General features: G+C 40.3%; 1 protein-coding gene across 3 annotated transcripts; it reads right to left on the bottom strand.

The window, feature by feature from the left end:
- Positions 1 to 1,563: 1,563 nt before the first annotated feature.
- On the bottom strand, positions 1,564 to 17,934 carry rspo1 (R-spondin 1). Of its 3 annotated transcripts, none has more exons than XM_051957283.1 (7): positions 17,447 to 17,934; positions 14,764 to 14,826; positions 12,674 to 13,370; positions 10,727 to 10,921; positions 8,008 to 8,151; positions 7,195 to 7,419; positions 1,564 to 3,226 (listed from the first exon to the last, which is right to left on the bottom strand). In XM_051957283.1, the coding sequence occupies exons 3-7, from the start codon at positions 12,768 to 12,770 to the stop codon at positions 3,021 to 3,023; spliced, it is 867 nt and encodes a 288-aa protein (XP_051813243.1). In that variant the 5' UTR covers positions 12,771 to 13,370; positions 14,764 to 14,826; positions 17,447 to 17,934; the 3' UTR covers positions 1,564 to 3,020. The 3 variants fall into 3 exon arrangements, with proteins under 3 accessions (XP_051813243.1, XP_051813244.1, XP_022070117.2); XM_051957284.1 differs by having other exon boundaries at positions 12,674 to 13,367; XM_022214425.2 differs by lacking the exon at positions 14,764 to 14,826.
- Between the last annotated feature and the right edge of the window lie 1,483 nt (positions 17,935 to 19,417).

Below are 19,417 nucleotides of genomic sequence, written 5' to 3'. Positions count from 1 at the left end.
AATGTTCCACGCGAGGGCCAGATGATAACACCTGAGCCAAGTCACTGATGAAGACCATGAGATGCAGATGAGAACTCTGAAAAACAAGTAACTGGACCATGGATTGGGATCATTTCGTCACACAAAGTATAAACAGCATTAGAAAAGAGCTGATTTGATTTAGTTGCTTTATGGCGTATCGTGACTTGTGCATTTAGGTGAAGCGGACATAGACAGGGTGTTCCCTATTGACGTGATGCACTCCCTGGGGTCTGGCTTAAAAGCCAAACTAAAGCAATGAACTCATTCAGTGTTAAGGATCTTGGCAAATCAGGGGCACCCATATACTCCAAAGATTTACCATTCATTTCTCTTGGAAAACATGGGAGTAGGAACAAGACAGCGAGAAAAGAGAGAGTGGGAGGTGAGGGAGAGCTCCGTCCAGTGGAGCCAGGGTAAGAATTTATGGTCAGGAAGAGCGATGAATGTGTAATTTACGGTGCATACTCTACCATTCCCCCTGCCCTCCCCTTTGGTAATGAGAAACGGCTGTTTTGTTGTGGGGCCAATGCATGGTGTGCCCCCTCCCTTCTGGCTATGACACACCATTAGTTTTTATTTCTGTCTCTACTTTTACGACCCCTGCCCAGGCGCCAGCATTTGGCCAGTGATCGGGACCATCACACCATCTCAGCTCTTCCACCTCCCAAGATGGCTTCCTGAAGCAAAACTGTCCCATAACTATAAAAGTTTGAATTGAAGATAGATAATAACATAAGCCCATCATTTTTCCCCCCTCATTCTTTGAGGTTTTGAATCGATTCAGGTCAGAGAGTAAAAAATGCCTACTGGTGATGCAAAATTGTTAAAATAATCCAAACTGACCGAGATCGGTTGTCCTTGTCAGGTATTTGCTTACTCTCAGTCAATGAATAAATGATTACTGTTTGGTTATAAAAATAATAATAAGTAGCAATTTTGGTTTTGGCGAATATAATCATTGATTGTGTAACTGTACCCATCCAAAGTAATCATTCAGATATAGTAAAACAATGAAACATAGCCAGAGTTTGACAGGGCAGGAACAGAGCCAGAGCAGGAAGACATGGCAGCAATTTAACCAGATTAACTGATTTTTTAAATGGGGGCAAAAACAAAAAGTAAAACCAGCAGGACAAGGATTATAATTCCTCCTTCCTCAGGAGATCAGAATTGAACCACAAAGAAAAACTGTGATGGAAGTTTACATTTTTGATGATGCATGTTCCTTCCAAATAAGTCTGAGGATTTGTTTAAAACCAGTTAGACTGATAGTGTTTCTTCTTGCCCCATGCCCTCTCTATATATAAAGTACTGTCCATAACTGACTGGAAAAGGGCTGAAAGTAAGGAAATGTGACCATGTTATAATAAACTGTAATCAGTTAATTATTAAAATATGAAGTCATTATGAGAATGAGTTCATATTCCCGAAACATGTCATTATAAGAAAGAACGATTTGTCTTCTTTAGTCAAAATCATTTGTAAAAAGTCCTTTTAAAATCAAACAAACTAGGTGCAAAATCAGTGTGTGACTAAAATGCCTTTAGCTTCATTCGAACTTTATTTAGGCTTTCACAGAAAAAGCTATACATGATGATACTAATACTTCTTATGTTTTGATGATAAACACAACTCAACATATTCAGTATCACAATCCATAGTATGAATGAGTAATGAAGAGTGTAACTTGTCCTGAAACTAATATCTTGTTTAAAACAAGCAGACCCATAGAAAGCACTGTAGGTAATATACATTTGTAAAATGCTATGACTGTTCTGAAATATGACTAGTAGGAAACATTATAGATGTGCAAAATACTCAGACCCTGTTGCAAACATACTGATTATGAAATTGCTGATGACTGGATGGCTTATATAATCATTAGTGGCTTGTATTTACTGCATATTTGATATATCACTCTGCATTTACATCTTCTTCCTCTCGTTTTCTAAACTCTATTCCTTAAATCAATGAGACCAGTATTAACACATGTGCAAACGTCAACACACGTGTATGAACAACTTATTTCTGTCGACAAACAACTTTAATCCGAGCAGATATACATACAAACTACACAAACACCCAGACTTCAGGTGGACACGCACACACATACACATGCTTACACGCATGTGCAACTTTGTACCATGCAAATACTCATTTCTGTGCAGAGAAATTTTCTGAAAAAAAAAACAAACATTTATTTTAAAACAAACACTAACCTATCAAATGGCAAAGATTTGTGTCAAGAGACCGAAGAAGGATATGAGTTGAGCTCCCGCTAAGCCCCGACTTCTCATCACCTTTTCTTAATCTTCTTTTGTAACAGATTCCCTCCTGAAAGTGATTTATAGAAGACCTTCTGTCCTGAACAACCACAAATAATTTCCAGTGCCTTTCTTTTTGTTTGACCTTCCAATTGGAATCAAAGGTACCAATACTTAATACTATTCACTGACTTCACACCACACACAGTGATTTGAAATAATCCATCTGCCACCTCTCACAAAGACAAAAACAAATGAAGAACAGATTGCGACTAAAATCGAACTGGAACAAAACACATCATTTACCAGAGGAGACCTCGAAACCCTTCATTAGTTACCAGCTTTTAAGCTTGAATGCTGCATTTGGAACACAAGATTTGTTCTTAGATCAAGAATTACGTAGGGTCAGTTCATGACACAAACAAAGCTCAACCACAATCTTGAACATGGCTTTGCTGTCCAACAGTGATCCTTTACAGTTGAATGAAAGTCAACAAGTCATTCTGAGTGCCACTAAGACACAAGTCTCCTCCAGATACGCTCATTTATTCAAAAAGCTTCAGGAAACCCTGTGTTGCAGCAATCCTCCAGTTTTCTTTGCATCTTTTACAATGCAGCATAGCAGCATTAATCCAATCCTTCAACACTAATCTTTGTCTGTGTCTGGCACTGCTGGATGAGGCATTGTCTTTGCTTTTTTTCCCCCTCAGCCTCATCCAGTTAGTCCTTAAGGGTTTAGGTGACGGAGCTGGTTGTAAAGCTGGGAGCAGTGGTGGTCCTGCTCTGGCTTTTCCTCCGCTTCCCTCCTCCTCCTCCTCCTCCACCTCCTCCACCTCCTCCTCCTCCTCCTCCTCCTCCTCTGCTGCTGCCACCTCGTCCACGTGCGTTTTCTCTGTCTCTCCTGTTTGTATCGTCTTGTCTGTCTCCCTTATTCTTCCTCTCTGCAATGCATAGAAAAACATGATTAATAGGTTTTACAATGTGTCAAATGAAGTCTCGTAAGACGTCTGTCATCTTAAGATGTTATACTTGGAAATGTTGCAGGCTTGGCTGCAAAAAAAATCGACAAAATGTGGAATAAATAAGTTACGACGGATGTGTGATGCATCTGAAGTACCAACTGTTCATTTTTAATACATGCAAAACAAGTACAAACAGACATAAATAGCTGTGCCAATAGGATTTGTACAGCAGCAACAACGGTGTGACAAGCCGCCAACAGATAATAATCAAACCTAATAGGACAAAATAATACATCTAAACATTTGGAAACTAATTGTTGTTGGCCATGCTAGCAACTCAGTTGGATTGCCCACTTTCTCTACATCCTCAGCGGCACTTATTCTGTTTAATTTCAACAACGATTCACTCCCTTGTCCCACTTGACACACTCACAGACCTCTCTCCATCTCCTCTCTGCCGCTACTCTTGCATTTAGATTCACTCTTGACTTTTTAAGAGTATAATTTCTCTCTAAATACAAACATCCATCACTGCATGCTTAATGTTAATTCAGGAATGGAAAAGGGCTTAGATCTGCTTCTGATTTTAAAGTGTGGCATTTGCACAGACTGTAAGAGCACTGAGAACACAGAAGTGACAATTTTCGGCCACATAATTCACCTTAAACTCACTTCTGGGATAATGAGTTAAACACTGTCAAGGGCCCAGTAATGGCCCATAACAGCACGAAGAGCTGTCACAAAGTGGAAATGGACATTATGTGTAGTGTCAGATGTCTATTGTTTAGGCAGCACTCAAAAGTATTTGATTTTGTATATCTGAAGGAGGGTAGTTACGCCGGAGGATGTTTGTTATGAACTTGTGCTAAGAGTCTCTGCACATCCTGAAAACTGAGTGAACACGTGCCAAGGGCTGGACAGTGTTCGCTACACAGCTGACAACAGGAGAGCTTATGGCGCCACCATGTTTGTCTGCTGCTATGCAGTAATAACCGTAGGTCTGTGTTTATTTCCCTACCAGCATTTTTTAGCATGTTGTCAAACAGTTATGTTTTGTTGGTTTAAGTGCAAACTAAAGAAAAAAGCCCAAAGGTATAACATTTCTCGAAAGCCAGAAAAAAATCATTACACTGTGATGAAGCAGATTTGATGTAGTTCGATGTGGACAGACCTAACACAATAATATTTATTTTCCACTGGCCCATGCAGAGTGACAGTTGCTTTACTCTAAACTGAAAACTAGAAGGCTCAATCCCACACAGTAGTGCACAAACAGGAATAACAGATCTTTTTTTAAAAGTCATTAGCGCCGAGATCATGAAAACACAACTAAAAGCTCATTTGTTATGTTGGCTCAAGTTATATGAAAAGAATTTGTCCAGTTTGCTCATCGTTTCTCTCTTGAATCAATAAACATATTTCTGAGATTTTACGGCAACTATTCAAACACACTTAATATTAAGCAGTAATAGCTTTAGTTTAAATAAACAAGGCCTAATAAACAAGAGTGGAGCCTGAAGTAAAGGTCCTCAAACACACTTTCCAACATCTGAGCTGATGTGCTTACTGTGTAAGGACTTAATTACCTCTCTAACAAATCACTAATGGAGCCAAGAGAGGGGGACTCCACCAGTTTATGACAGCCCTGATTGCACCTCCTTTCCATCCAAGCTAAACAAGTTTGCCTGACAAATGCAATAGCACATCCAGAAAATTCTGTTTTCGCGTGAGACCTTTTTGTGGAGCTTCTGGAAAAGGGTAAAAAATTTGCAGCCAGATCAACACAAAGCGTGAGATCTGCAGACCACTAAATCACTAATGTTATACAAGGTCTGCCCCCTGTGTTTTATGTAGCCAGCCTGCCAGCCAACTCCCACAGATGAATCCACAGCTGCGCTCTCTTTGCACCCACATGAACTAGTTCACTGGATTCATGGTACCATCACCCATGAATTACCTCAGAGAGGAAAAATAATTCCTGTGCATTTTGGCAGCAATATGCATCTTATATTCATGCAAGTATTTAACAGCAAAAGAGAGGGGAAAAAAACACAAGACTAAAAAGCTACGTCAACAGCTGACCATTTCACAATCCACAAAGCTTATGTGACTCATCACTTGTCAGACGAAGCCTCACATATCATCTTTGCTTTTCTGATATGACCACCATTTCCCCAAGTTTAAAAATCTGGCAGTCAACTTAGCTGTTTTTATAGGGCAGTTTATAATATTTCACTGTTAATTATTCCTCTGAACCGAAGGCTGAGATTTTTTCCTGGATTCAGGCGTCAGAGTAAATTTGCTTCTCATTTCTCAAATAGTGCTGTCACAGCCTGTCCAATGAAGAGCCCACGCCTTGCTGAACAGTTGCAGACTATGATGCCAGCCTCTTTCAATCTACACATGACCACAGATCTATATGGGACAATGTCAGATCGTGTTCAGCTGTCTAGCTCTGAACCCTAAAGTATAATGCTGGATATGCAAATCTCTACTATGTTTACTGACATATATATCAATGCATGTCATCTGCTGTATTTTGCAACATCTGTACTGCCAACAATGAGCAAATATTGTTAGGTAATGTTGCTGCCAGGCCTCAAACGCCTGAAGCGTGCCACCCCTCAATAAAGACTTTATATACTGCCCATTTACACTTCCCACAGTGAATACGTTTATTTCCAGCTGCGGGAAAAGTTGGCACATTATGCAAAACAGAGGGAGGATTTACAGGGAATTTGCTTATAACTCTATTTCTACTTACAATAATCGTTCTGCAGTTCAAGTGCACAAAACCCATGGTAGAAATAAAGAAAGTTGAACAGCTCCACTCTTAAACTTGTGTTTTGTAAGTATTATCACTTGAGCCCCCCTGCTGTTAGGACCCACTATTTACAAACAAATTATCAGGATTGCTGATTTTTTGTTGCACATTTCACTTAATAGGGGCTGCACATAAGCTTGGTGGTTAGCACTTTCGCCTTGCAGCTAGAAGATCCAAATTTTACATCCCAGCCTTCCTGGGATCTTTCTGCATGGAATTTGCATGTTCTTCCTGCGCATGTGTGGGTTTTCTCCGGGTTGTCCAGCTTCCTCCCACAGTCTAAAAACATGCTGAGGGTTAATTGATGATTCTAAATTGACCATAGGTGTGAATGTGAGGGTGATTGTTGGTCTGGTCATATAGCCCTGTGATAGACTTGCGACCTGCCAGGGTGTCCCCTGCCTTCGCCTGAAGTCAGCTGGGATAGACTCCAGCCAACCCGTGACCCTAATGAGGATTAAGTGGAATATAGAAAATGGATGGATGGATTTCATTTAATAGACTCTGGACCAGCTGGCTGGATCTGTCCTTTAATAGCCTTACCTGCGAATGAGGCCCTAAGCGACTAATAAGTTGTTATGAAAGTTGATACTGGCCACTGACTGGTGAGAATGGCTGTTAACCTGCTGGAGATTAAGCTGCTGTGTGGATGAAAAGAGCCCAAGCAAACATGTCATGGCCGTGTAAACCTCGCGCTTCAGCGGTCTTCGGAACAAATAGCTCTTTTGGGCTCTGATCTTTTTCCAGCCATGCAGTGGATAATGTCCGCCCTTCATCTGCTTGGCTCGGAGATGAAGTTTATTGTTTACATGCTGAAAAGTCAAGAGATTCTGTATCCTTCTGCACTTTCTGCCAAACCAAACCCAATCAACACGCTGCGGGTCACAGACACACTGGCGGGAATGCAGGTCTTTGAATGTTGAGTAATGGTTCCATCAGTCATCATATTAACTGTGGAGGGATTTCATGAAACACATGGAACTTATTGCTTGTTCATTTGTTATCCGAGCACTACCTTGTCATTACCAAGCTACTACTATGTTTAAAGAGGTAGAGAGGTAGTCTCACTTAAATGTCATTTTATCCTCAGTTTTTCTGTTTTCTGTCTGTGTATTTGTTTTACCTCTTGCACAAGGCGTCTTGGTCACAACACACTTCCTCTTCTCTGTCTCTGGAATGCAGGTCTGTGAGGGTACAAAAGAAGGGGAGGTGTCCGGACTGTGAACCTGCAGAAGGGGTACACGGACCCGGGACTGGGAGCCCTTTTTAAATCCACACGTTTTATTCTTCTTCATACAGGAACCCCACTGGCTCCACTCACCCAGTTCACACTCTGAAGAAGGCTGACCTGAGACCAAAAATGTACAAATGACAAAGGAAATAAGTGGATAATCTGCTGCTCCAACAGTTTGCATTTGATCATAGCCTATCTGTCAGACATTTTAATGAGTTTAAGTATTTTGCTTTGTTTGATATTTGACTGGAAAGGGGCAGTCGCTACGAGCATCACAATCAAATTATGCTGTGCACATGACACATGTCCAGTTTTTAGGGTCCTATTTCCAGCAGTATATTCTACGTGAATGAGCAGATTCAATTTAAAAGAACATCATGTAATGCCAAAAAGTCAGTTCAGGCCTCCAGGTCTTTGATGCAGTGCGCCAAGATGTCTAGAAAGCTGAGTTTCTCTGTTTATGCTGTTGTTTTTGACTTATGACAGAATTATTTTCATTAGAAAATAGAAGAACACAAAGGGAAACTCAGGAGATTCTAATATATTTCTCAAGACTATACTTCTATTTTCCAGTCCAAACAACTGAACATAGATGACTGATAAGATGAAGTGATGAGCGTAGTTTATTGTCACAGCAGGCTGTTTGCAGTAATGATAATTTTAGGTTCTGAAGGTGGTAAACAACAGGTTCAAATCACTCACCAACACATTCCATGGTCTCGTTGGCAGTGCGCTGTCCTGGGGGGCAGCTGACATAACATCGCCCACTGTGTGAATACAAGCCCTCCTTACATTTTGTGCAAAAATTGCGATTGAAACACGCTTCACAATTGTCTATTTTACATTCTGAAAAACACAGGGGAGACAAAAAGAGAGGATCAAATAGGGATCAGTTCAGTTTAAAGTCACATTGAGCCTAGAGATGGCAACAGTTCTTTTTATTGGCTTCAAATTTTTTAGTTTTGTTCTGGAAAATTTCACATGTAAACACAGAAATATGTATTGTTTTAATGAAATATTCACTGTTCTCATTCATAGGTCTCAAGAGAAGGGAAAAAAGGAACATGAACTTTGTTTCCTCTGAGAGATTTATTAGTGATAAAACAATGTGGGGTCTTTTTAGGGGGAGTCACGCTTCCTAACTCACTCTTAAAAACACATGCACCACAGCCCCGGATTTTTTTTGAAAAGTGAGTGTGAGTGAGTACAGCCAGGAGTCTAATGGGTCACTGGCTTTCTCAAGAGTGGGTTTCTCCACACCTTAGACTCATTAAAATCTTTGAGTCAAACAACCAACTCCTTGAAGTTTGGACAAATTACAAACGCAAAAGATTCAAAACATCTAAAAGAACTCCCAAAGCTAAGGTTTCATCATAACACACTTCCACATTCAAACAATCCATTACATCTGACAAACACAGTAGAGAAAAGTAGAAATTTGCTCATATTTGTCTGTATTTTTCTACAGGATTCAGATCTGGAATCACTGCATTCATGTGTGCTAAATTTAAGCATGTCTTTTCTGCAGCTGGTCTGGTGCCAAGGTCAAAAAAGATATAATACTGTTCCTGCCTCCTGCTCCCAATTACTATTTTTCAAGCCCTTGACAGCTAAATTTGACAGTGCGGACGTTTGTAGTCCCATAATGTAAGACAAATGTTGCTAACAAGACATTCTGGGATGACATGTCTAAAGTCAGATGATTGGATAATAACTGAAGTTAGTCATTGAGGGCCTCTAAAAAGAATTTGCCGAGGAAATTCGACCCTCTCTGCAACAAACCAGCAAAGTAAATAAGTGCTGTGTTTAAAATAACAGATACAAACAGGACAGAATTTGTTGAATGCTGCTAAAAATACAAACATCAGAAGTGAAACTGAAATATTCCCATCTGTGTCATTCATGCTAATGCAATAAAGAATAAGCGAAGAAAATGAGAAAACTTTCCCGGTAGAATGTCTCAACATAATCTAGAAAAGTACACAGAGTCTGTTGTCTTCCTCTTAGTATGAAGGCTATAAAAACTTAGAGCGTTTGTTTTTGATATCTCCAAATTCAATATGCTTAAAGTTGAAAATGTTGGCTCACCATAATCAGGGTTATGAATTTAATCTGATTTGTACTTATGAAAACATTATTTAGGAGGCAGATATTATCTAGTAGATTTTATTTGAAGGGAAAACAATAGCACCAAAAAAAACCCCAGCTCGTTAGACAAGCAGAAAACCACCAATTAACACTGACAACAAAGCAATGAATGCCATTTAACATCATTAAACATGTCACGTTTAATGATGCATAAAAAATTAAAGTAAAACATGCGACAATGGAGACAGTGGAAACAGACCTCATTATGGTTACAATAAAATAATAAAGTTTTTTGCAAAGTATGAAAGGGAGTCATTTCACAGCCACTTACATTCAAGGAGACCCTCTGAGTACCGTTTCATATACAGACTATATATGAAACGGCATAAAATATGTGTAAAAGTGAAAGCATAACAAACATGGATTGTGGCCTGGCATGAGCTCTGCACACGAAGATCAAATAAAAAACACAGACATCCTCTCAAAAACAGACAAACAACAATGCATTACGAATGTTTTTATTGGGATTGGGAAAACCAATCTTGCTTTTTTGCCCACACATAAGAGGAAACAGACAACAGACAGAGCTGCTGGCATTCCCTGCCTCAAAGTACAGGACCAGGGCCACGCAAACCAACAAAGTAAGTTTGGTAAGAGCATGGGTGTGGTGACCCTTTTGCCCATCTTCCAAATAAGCCAATCCGGCCTTTAACCATAATTGATACCATTTCTATTGAAATGTCCACTCACATTCCCCCCAGATTAGTAAATGTTTTGCTGGATTTTTGTGGCTTTTTCCACTAGGATCAGTAGCAACAACAAAAGGATTTCATTGTCATGATGTGGTTACTTACATTTACAAATTACTGGCCATTTGCCTCTTGTTGGTGTGCATTCAATAAACAGGAGGTACATCTCATACCTCACAAATATAAGTGATCTATGCTGCATCAGACAAGATATCAACTGTGGGACAAATAGATAAAAAAAATAAACACTCAATATGCTGTTATCCCTCTTTTCTAGAGTTGTGTAGGAATGTGTGAACATTTAGAGAAGGTACACAAGACAAAAAACTAGCAGGGATATCCCTCTACTCCTATAAATACCACCATATTGTACATAAACAGCAGGACGAGCCAAAGATAAACAGATCACGGCTTGATTTGACACCAGCTGTGTGAGTTTAACAGAGCAAAAATTTAGCTGGAGCCTTTGTATATTTGCAACGTTCTACATGTGTATCTATAAATGTAGTGTGCTCACTCACATCCTGTCGATGTACTACGGACACGTGCACAGTCAAGAGTCTACAACACAGAGGAAAACTCACGTGTGCATCGGTTATTGCCCTCTGGGTTTCTCATGCCAAAGTATCCCATGGGGCAGGAGGCGAGGCACACGCCGATCTGACGGATGTCATTGCGCTCCAGGAAGATGAAGAGTTTGGGCTTACACTTGATGCAGCCATTATACTCAGAGCAACGTTCACAGCCTTTGGGGCAAGCTGGTGGCCCCTCAGTACTAACTGTTAAGACAGAAGGTAAACAGAGAGAAAGACAGAGTCACTCTGAGGTAGGCACCGAACAGGACAGTGTACTGTCACATAAAAGAAGATAAATTTGAAATCATTTATTGACATTCTGCCAATGAGAACAACATCACAATGCTGGTATGTCCATAGAGGTGACGGACATTGCTGAAAAAATTAATACTGAGAGCAAGTGAGAACCCATCTTTTAACCTATAAATTAACCTATTATTGCTTTACGCATTTACACCAGGTTCAACCTTATCCTCCAAAAAGGCAAGGCCATGGTGCACAGAACTAGTAATCTAAATAATTTCTACAAATAGTGCACTGAAGTGTGCATCCTTTTTCTTGGAACCATCCTGAGAAGAAACAACAGTCGTCTGAGTTGATTTACAGTTCTGTGCTATATCAACTCTAAATACACAAACTCTCATCCAGCAATCAGCCTGCCGTCCTGCTTCCTACAGATAAGTCGGACAGTGTAAGCATCAAAAGGGTTCTTCTGCACCTCTGAGCCACAGTGACCAGCAGCAGTTGCAGCCAGGTTTTATTGCTCAATATCACTAATGATGATAAAAGTAACAATGGCCTTGGGGAGTCATTCCTAACCATAGCAGAGAGGAGTGAAGAAATCCAAGAATGTGATCTTGTAAACTTAAGCATAAGCAGTAATATGTAACAGTGACTACTCTCCTCTAAGATGGTTAAAGTTTGATCTCTGCGTGACACTGTTTATTCAAAGAGGGAACACAGAAAGCCATAGGAAAGAAAACAAGTTACTCTGTCCTCAGCTATTTGTCTACCAGGTGGGATTGTTAAAGAAAACTGAATCTGGTTACATGAAAGATGTAAAAGTAAATCAGATGTGTCAACTGCAAACATCTACTATATCCGGAGGGGAAAAGGCTCGATTGACTGATGGTGTAGACGACACTCTTCTCTATGGAGTGTGACCTCGATCCTTCTGTCTTCATTACATTACCACAATATGAACTGTGCATCATCACTGTCTGAATATACACATGTGGGTGTACCATGCGCTTTAAATATGCTCAGTTTCTATGACACAAACAACAGTTCCTTCTTTCAAGTGTGTGTGATTTTAATAACACGGCATCTGTTACTGTGGCCAGTCTTGGTATTATATGAATTCTGGTTCTGAGAGGTTGGGGGGAGCTTGGCATTGGCTGAAAGCTCCTTGTGTGTAAAGGAAGAATTATATCAAAGCTGAAAGTAACACCAGCACTGAGGCTCTGGGGCCAGAGATATACTGCAAGTTGGCCTGAGCACCATCTTTGTGGTTGCGTGAGGTCAGAAAAAATGCTTACAACAATATCAGCGGCACGGTCCAATTGAGAGCTTAAAACTGCCAGGTACTCATTCCAGTATATGCCCACACAGCCAGACACGAAAGCACTGATGGCTTTGAGAGTGAATCCATCAAAATCTCCTTTATAAACCACTGTAATACCCATAAACGTTTTACATAAACTGAGAGAGGCATAATCCTAAAATGAGGAAGAAAGACAAGCCACTTCAGGGAAATGCTGAACTTAACATAACCCACCAAGGCAAAACAAATATGAGCACTGAGAAAATAAACAAAACGTTATCTTTACTTTGCTTGTTAAATGTTTATAAGACATTCACCGCAGTGATTCAGACCAAAGAAACAAAAAGCAGCAGTGCTGCAATGGAAGGGAAAAAAAACCAAGATCAAAACAAACTGACAAACAGAGAACTCACCCCGTCTCTGCCTTCTTGCCTTGGAAAGCTTGAGAACGTCGCTGTGACCCATGGAGCTGAGAAAGATCATTGCCAGCACCACCAATCCCAGCTGCATAGTCCCTGTTGCCTTCCAGGCTATGCAGGGTCCCCCCCTGCAACCAGATGGATCAGGTGGGGGGCCCCCACTTCCTCTGTGGCACAGGTGGATCCCTCTGCTGCTGGGACTGATGATCCCTCCTCTCTCCTGTCTTGCTGCTCTCCTTCTCTGGCTGTCTGTCCCTCCCCCCAGTCTCTCTGGAGCTTTCACTCTAGTGGCTGAAGCATCCGCAAGTCTGTGTAGTGGAGTGTGATGCTGTGGTTGCAAGTCCAAACAAGCCTGAGGCACAGCAAGCCATCATGCTGGTGATAGTAGTGGCAAAGGGAGTAAACAGAGGAGGGCTGTAGGATGGAGGGGAAGGTTATCGGGGGTTTTGTAGAGGATGAAGAGGAGGAGAGTGCTGAACTTCCAGTGGGTCAACCCATAAAGCTTGGGATGAACTGGCATGAAAGCATGGCAGCCTGCTGTTTAAGGCAGGTTTGCTGTCAGAGGATGCCAGAGCTCACAGGCAGGTGCCCTGTTAAATAAGGAAGCAGTATAATAAGGGCTTGCACACTGACAAATGACAGATGCAGGTTTTCACTCAGGCGATCACTCTCTTGCTTGCCCCAGGACCTGCTGAAAGAGAGATTAGAGCAGGTTTAAGTGCAGGAAAAAACAGTAATAATTCACAGAACAATGGCAAAGGGATATTTAGACATCTTGAAAATAACGATCATTTGATTTTTTGCTGAGATTTAGATGAGAAGTTCGATACCTCTATTATGCCTGTGTGATAAATACAAAGAGGAAGCCAGCAGCCTTTTAGGCAAGAAGAAATACGACAAACACAGTAAATCCACTTTGCCTGGCTCTGTCCAAAGATGATAAAATCTACAGTGATTCAAAAGGACTCACAACTCACTCATTAGCAGTTTACACCTTGTTTAATCTCTACAAAATTTGTGGTGTAAATATACTGAGCTGTATTTTGTCTTTTGTGAAACTATGTGTCAAACTATTTATTGCAGTAACTCTGAGGTCTCGGCTAGTGGCTTAGCCTTCTGATAATTATGAAAAGGTTCTAGAAGTTACTCCACCTGGCCAAGGAACTACCCTCAACTTTCTAAAACTGTAAAATTTAGTTTTGCTTTAACTTAGCTTCATGGGTAGCAAAGTAAACCTAATGTCCACTGCATTATTATACTCGTAGTACAGATCTGAGAATGATATCAATCTCTTATTGTAAGTTTCAGCAAGAAAGCAAATGAGCCAATATCTTAGTTTAAGATTTTCCAAAGCATCAAACTATTGTTTTAATGTGTGTTTCTAGGAGTTATATGGTTGTGCTGTCATCACATTTATGTATGGAGGGTTTTCAAGTCTAACTTTATTGATCTGAAGTGAATTCATTGCAGTAAGAATGCAGTATAACCCAAACATCTCTTTATAATCGGAAGAACTCATAACTGGCTTCATGAAATGATCAGTCACACAACAAGGAACCCAACACCGTAAACACTTTAGAGTCACGACATTTCAAGTTCTATTTGGTTTTGGATGACAAATTGAGCGTGTTTGTGCTTTGGAAATACAGTGAAGTCTGCTCTCTCTGGAAAATGAACACACACCAATACTGAAGGCCTTTGTCATAAATGGTACTGAGATCTTTTTTAGATAGTGTCATGTGCTGCCTGTATTTATAACTCTGGTGTGAAGAGGACACACAGAACATGTTAGCATCTGAGCAATAGGAGGTCCTCCCTCGCAGCTCAATAAAGACAAATAGGACCATATTTGGCTGTTGAGCCGGTTGTGGGTCTGAATCACACTAAGGACAATGCCATTTAGTGTGTCTAAACATTCCAGCAGGCAACTCTGCATTCTTTGCTAGAGTATAAATCAAAAGGGACAAAATAATTTCAGATTTCACCATATTCCTGTTTGCTGGACTGAACCAAATTATTTTGAGCATTCAGAACATTACATTCAGTTTCTAAAAATAATTTTGTGAATTTTATTTTGAACTTACACTCATAGAGTCCCTGCCAATAAATGCAGATTGGTTTCCAGTACCGATGGAAATGACCAGACACTGTGATGGAGAAAATACGGGAGTCATGAAGTATGAAACTATACTGCTGCAAAACAGTGTAACACTACTTAACTGCACATGTCTTAAGTTAAATGGGGTTTATTGCAGTTAAGTATCCAGAAAAAAACATTCCTTCTCAATCCTTAAAATTCCATCGCGTTGCTTAATATCTAACTTAGGACAGGGGTACTTGTATCCTTCCGTAAATGGGAAAGTGTTCAAACTCTCTTTCTAAGTTTATTTACTTCTTAACACTTAATGACTCACAATCTCCCCGACAGCTCTCGGCTTAAGCCATATTTACAGGAAAGAGCCAGAAGAGTGGTGTGGCCAGTCTTCTGCAGCACCTGTTTGTTACTTGAGATAATAGTGATGGTAATGGTAAACTGTAAGCCTCTGGATCAGACAGAACACAACCTTTCCAGCACTGAGTAACTGAAGACATGTGCCAGAGACTCTTTCATAACCCAACACTCCCACGACTCTGTTATACCTGCCAAAAGGCCATCTTGGCCTATCCATATGCGCTCTCGTTCACTGCGGCAATACGAGACAGGATTAAGCTGCAGACTACAGCAATCAGAGAGAAGTTACTACTCTTAGTGCATCCACATTGCGATGCCCTACTTTAACATGAAACGTCACAAGCCGTCATTTCACTAGGACACTGCAGCACCTGTAGGTTTTCAAAGTTCTCTGTCTCTGCTCCCTCATCCATTTAACTGTGTGTCTTTCCCCAGCAATCACCACATTCAGCTGAGCCTAATGAAACTAAGCCCGGCTCATCAAATAGTCAGGAGATTAAATTGCCTCCTTTGTAAGTCCTAAGTTTGATCTATCAATTATTCAGATACTGAAAGGGAGCTCCCACACTGGGAATTTATTGAACTCGAGAAGGTGCCACAACTCTGAGCTCAGAGTTGCAAATGCTTGTCGGTGAACTTTATGCCTGTAACTTAACCTCTTGGCATATTTAAGAGCTGAACAAAGATGCTCAGCGTGAATAGGAAGTGAAAAATGCCTCAGTCACACAGAGACATACTTTGAAGTTTAGGGAATGAGAGAAATAAGACCAGAATTAATGTGAGGATGGATGTCTGTCTGACGTGTAAAACACACGAGGCAAAAAATAATAATATAGTCAGAGATCAGAAATTGTCATCATCATGTCTTTGTCCTCACATGAGAACGACTGAAATACTGGAGGGAACGTTTCCCTGTTCCGCTGCGACATAACTTGAAAACTGTCTTGCTTTAAAATGTTAATAATATTTGGTGGCATGTGTCACATTGATGTCTAAAGTGGAACTGACAGTACATTCTGGCTTCTAAATAAATACATTTTGCCCCCCAAAATTTGGCTAATCATGTGCAGGGGACAAATCAAAATAGCAATTTGCGGGGGATTTTACGCAGTCACTGTGAGCATTCTAACAAAATGCATTTTTAAATGTACAAAATCCGCACTTGTACATCCAAACTATACACTTTATTGTTCCGAGCATAGATTGTTCACAATCAGATAGAGAAAAATATAAAGAGATGATCCAACAGATAAGGAAAAAGGAGGCGCAGACTGAGGCTATCTTAAGATAAACCAACCCAGGTTCATGATCATCCTTTACAACTTTTAATCTAAATCTGTAAATAAGTAGGCTGCTCACAACATCTCCACGCTCTGCGGAGAAACACCTGTCTGCACAAGCAGAACCCACAGAAGCCTCTGCTATTTCGGTCCTTTGCACTGTGGATTAAGGAGTTCACTAAGTGAGAGGTCAAATAAGCCGCATTTGTACCACACTCAACATGCAGTATGAAGCAGAAACAAAGGCATCCCTGGCATCCTCCTCCAATCAAAGCACCACTAAACTCTTTTTTTAAAAGTTTCCACGTGGGACTGCAGCCTGCACAGTTCCAGCAGTCCAAGGGTTGATCCTGCACAGCTCAGTTCAGCAAAGTTCAGCTTTCCCTCAGGGGCACACACACCATGCTGGATTACAGCTATTTGCATTACACTGCTCTTCAGAGAGACGGGAAATCAAGCACAGACCTCCACCTGTCCTCCAGTCGAGCATCTCTGCTGTCACCTCAGTGCTGTCCTGTTGTTCTTCTAAAGCCCTTCCTGCATGCCCATCCTTTGGTGGAGGCTGACTTTTATGTAGCTCCAGAGGATGATTAGTGTAGTGTGTGTGCATGAGTGTGTACTGCACAGATGGATAAACGCAGCAGAATATAATTATAGTTAGAGAAAACAGTAAAAAACTCTATTGCTCTGTAAAGTTCAGTTCAGCCTCAGAACTCTCTGTCTGATACTACATACCGATTCACTGTCACTATTCTTTCAGCTATTTACTTAAATAATGGGCACATTTCTGGAAAAGAAAGCAAAAACTAAAATAAAAATAAACAGATGTAGGAATAAAAGGGAATAAAATACAATAATAATAATAATAATAATAATAATACATTTGTTTATTTATTTTCTTTACGTTTTATAAAACAGCATAGCCCAAAATTTCACAATTTATTACTAAAAACTGCAATGGACCAAAGCATTCGATTTATTTTAAAATCTCAAAATGTTCAAATAAAAAAAACAATTTAAAAAAAATCGACTTACCTGTACACCGGAGTCTCCGAATAAAACTGTTCATTGAATAGTCGGACTCAGTTTCCTTTTTTATAAGGGAAAATCCGTTACTTGTTTGGTCACGAGGAACTCCTCCTCCAAGATACCCCCATGCAACTTTCCTCTGTCATCTTTTAAAAAGACATGTGATTTTTATGAACTGCTACAATAACAAATCTGTGCCAAAACAAGACTAATAAAAGGATGCGCAGGACCGAAAATGTGCAACGGATTTGTGCTGAAAAACTCCCAAAACGATGATGTGCAACAAAAAGAGATACATAGGCCTGGATACATGTGCATATGTATTCCGATGAAACAGGTCACTCTGACTTTTCCTCGCCTTTTTTTTTTTTGAAAGTCAGGACACGTGTTTGCACTCAAGGTCCTGCGAGATGCGCCTTTTTAAATCCACTTTGGTGCTCGAACTGCATCCAACTCAGGCAAGTAGTTACAAAGCCGTGATATTTGCATCCAAAGCCCAGCACAGCCAGCGGGCATTCCAGGCCCCACCCCTTACATTTTCACTGAGAGATGAAAAACCTGCAGTGGACTTGTGCAACCGTTTAACAGAAAAATCGCATTTTCCTCCTCCTTCATTTGATGCCATTTGGTAAAGATTGTTCCTCGACTTTGGGGCCTTTATTCTGGAGTGAAAAGCTAAATGCAATACAAAGAAGGTAAAATAAGCCCAAGCAAGCTGACAATTGGATGCCTTTATTTTGTGCCACATTATGAGACAAACAAGCATCTGTCAGTCACTTCCATCTCATCAGCTTTGTTTCTCTTTTTATTCTGCATAGAAGTTTCACTTGTGGCTTTACAGATGAGCAAAAAAAGTAATCACATCATCAGAGCTCAACTCATATTTTATTAGTATAACCTTTATTTAAACAGGTGAATTCCACTGTGTAATAGCTTGCCAAGGACAATTGAACTCATGAAGTTTTTCACACAAAAATCAGAGCGCTGTAGACATGAAAATACTACAAAAGTGTTATATACAGTGTGGTGTGAAGCAAAAAGCAAAAACAGGCAATGTGACTTTGAAATATAACACAACAACTTCACATACATCAAGTTATTGGTTTATTAGAAATATTTTGCAGGTGTTCTGGATTTCTGACGAGATGATTTTCCCATTTCAGCCTTGTAATTGTAATATAGTAGCTGTTATGCATATTAAACACATACAAAGTTATATACATTAAGTTTTAGAACTCAGAGAAGGAGGAAAAATATTGCAAGGAATGTTTCTGATTTGCACATACTTAGAAAATCATATGAAGCTCTTGAGATCAAGGTTAAAGAATAATAAAAAAAGAAGCGCAATGCACATGTTAGCACAAAATCAATATAACGTACAATAAGAATTAGATGTCAGAACAGTCAGAGCAGTCCCCGTTTCCTTGTTATCCAACAGGGGGCCATAAGCAACAGTTCTTGGAGATCATACAGACCAGCATTCCTTGTTTTGAGACCGGGACATTTATCAACAGTGTTACGATGAGAGGGACTACTGGATAAACACCAGCCACATTAAGTTACATTTATCCTGCTGAAGGATTTATCATGAGAATGAAGTTACAGTGCAGCCAGTTTGTTTTTCATCCAGTCGGCAAGAAATAAACAGAGCCAGAAACCTGAAAACAACACGTCATCACTTCATCTTCAGGACGGCCGCTTATAGAGTTGTGACGTCTGGCGATGTGAAAAAAAGAGTGATGACAGCAGCGACGGCACCACAGATTCAATGGAAACTGACTTAGTCTAGCATGCGGATCCATCCGGATACATAATTCTACCAGCTAACTGGTACATTCTGACCTAGATATGTATCTCCACTTTGTCCAGCCCACTTTGTTCTGTTGAGTCAAATGTGATTCATGTGAACATTCTGATGAAGATCGGCTGGAGGAGCAGCAGGAATCTTACCGTACATGATCTGCAATGCTGCTGCTT

The sequence above is a fragment of the Acanthochromis polyacanthus genome, chromosome 12, assembly GCF_021347895.1.
Source record: "Acanthochromis polyacanthus isolate Apoly-LR-REF ecotype Palm Island chromosome 12, KAUST_Apoly_ChrSc, whole genome shotgun sequence".
Lineage (NCBI taxonomy): Eukaryota > Metazoa > Chordata > Actinopteri > Pomacentridae > Acanthochromis > Acanthochromis polyacanthus.
This window is presented reverse-complemented; position numbering and strand designations above follow the sequence as displayed.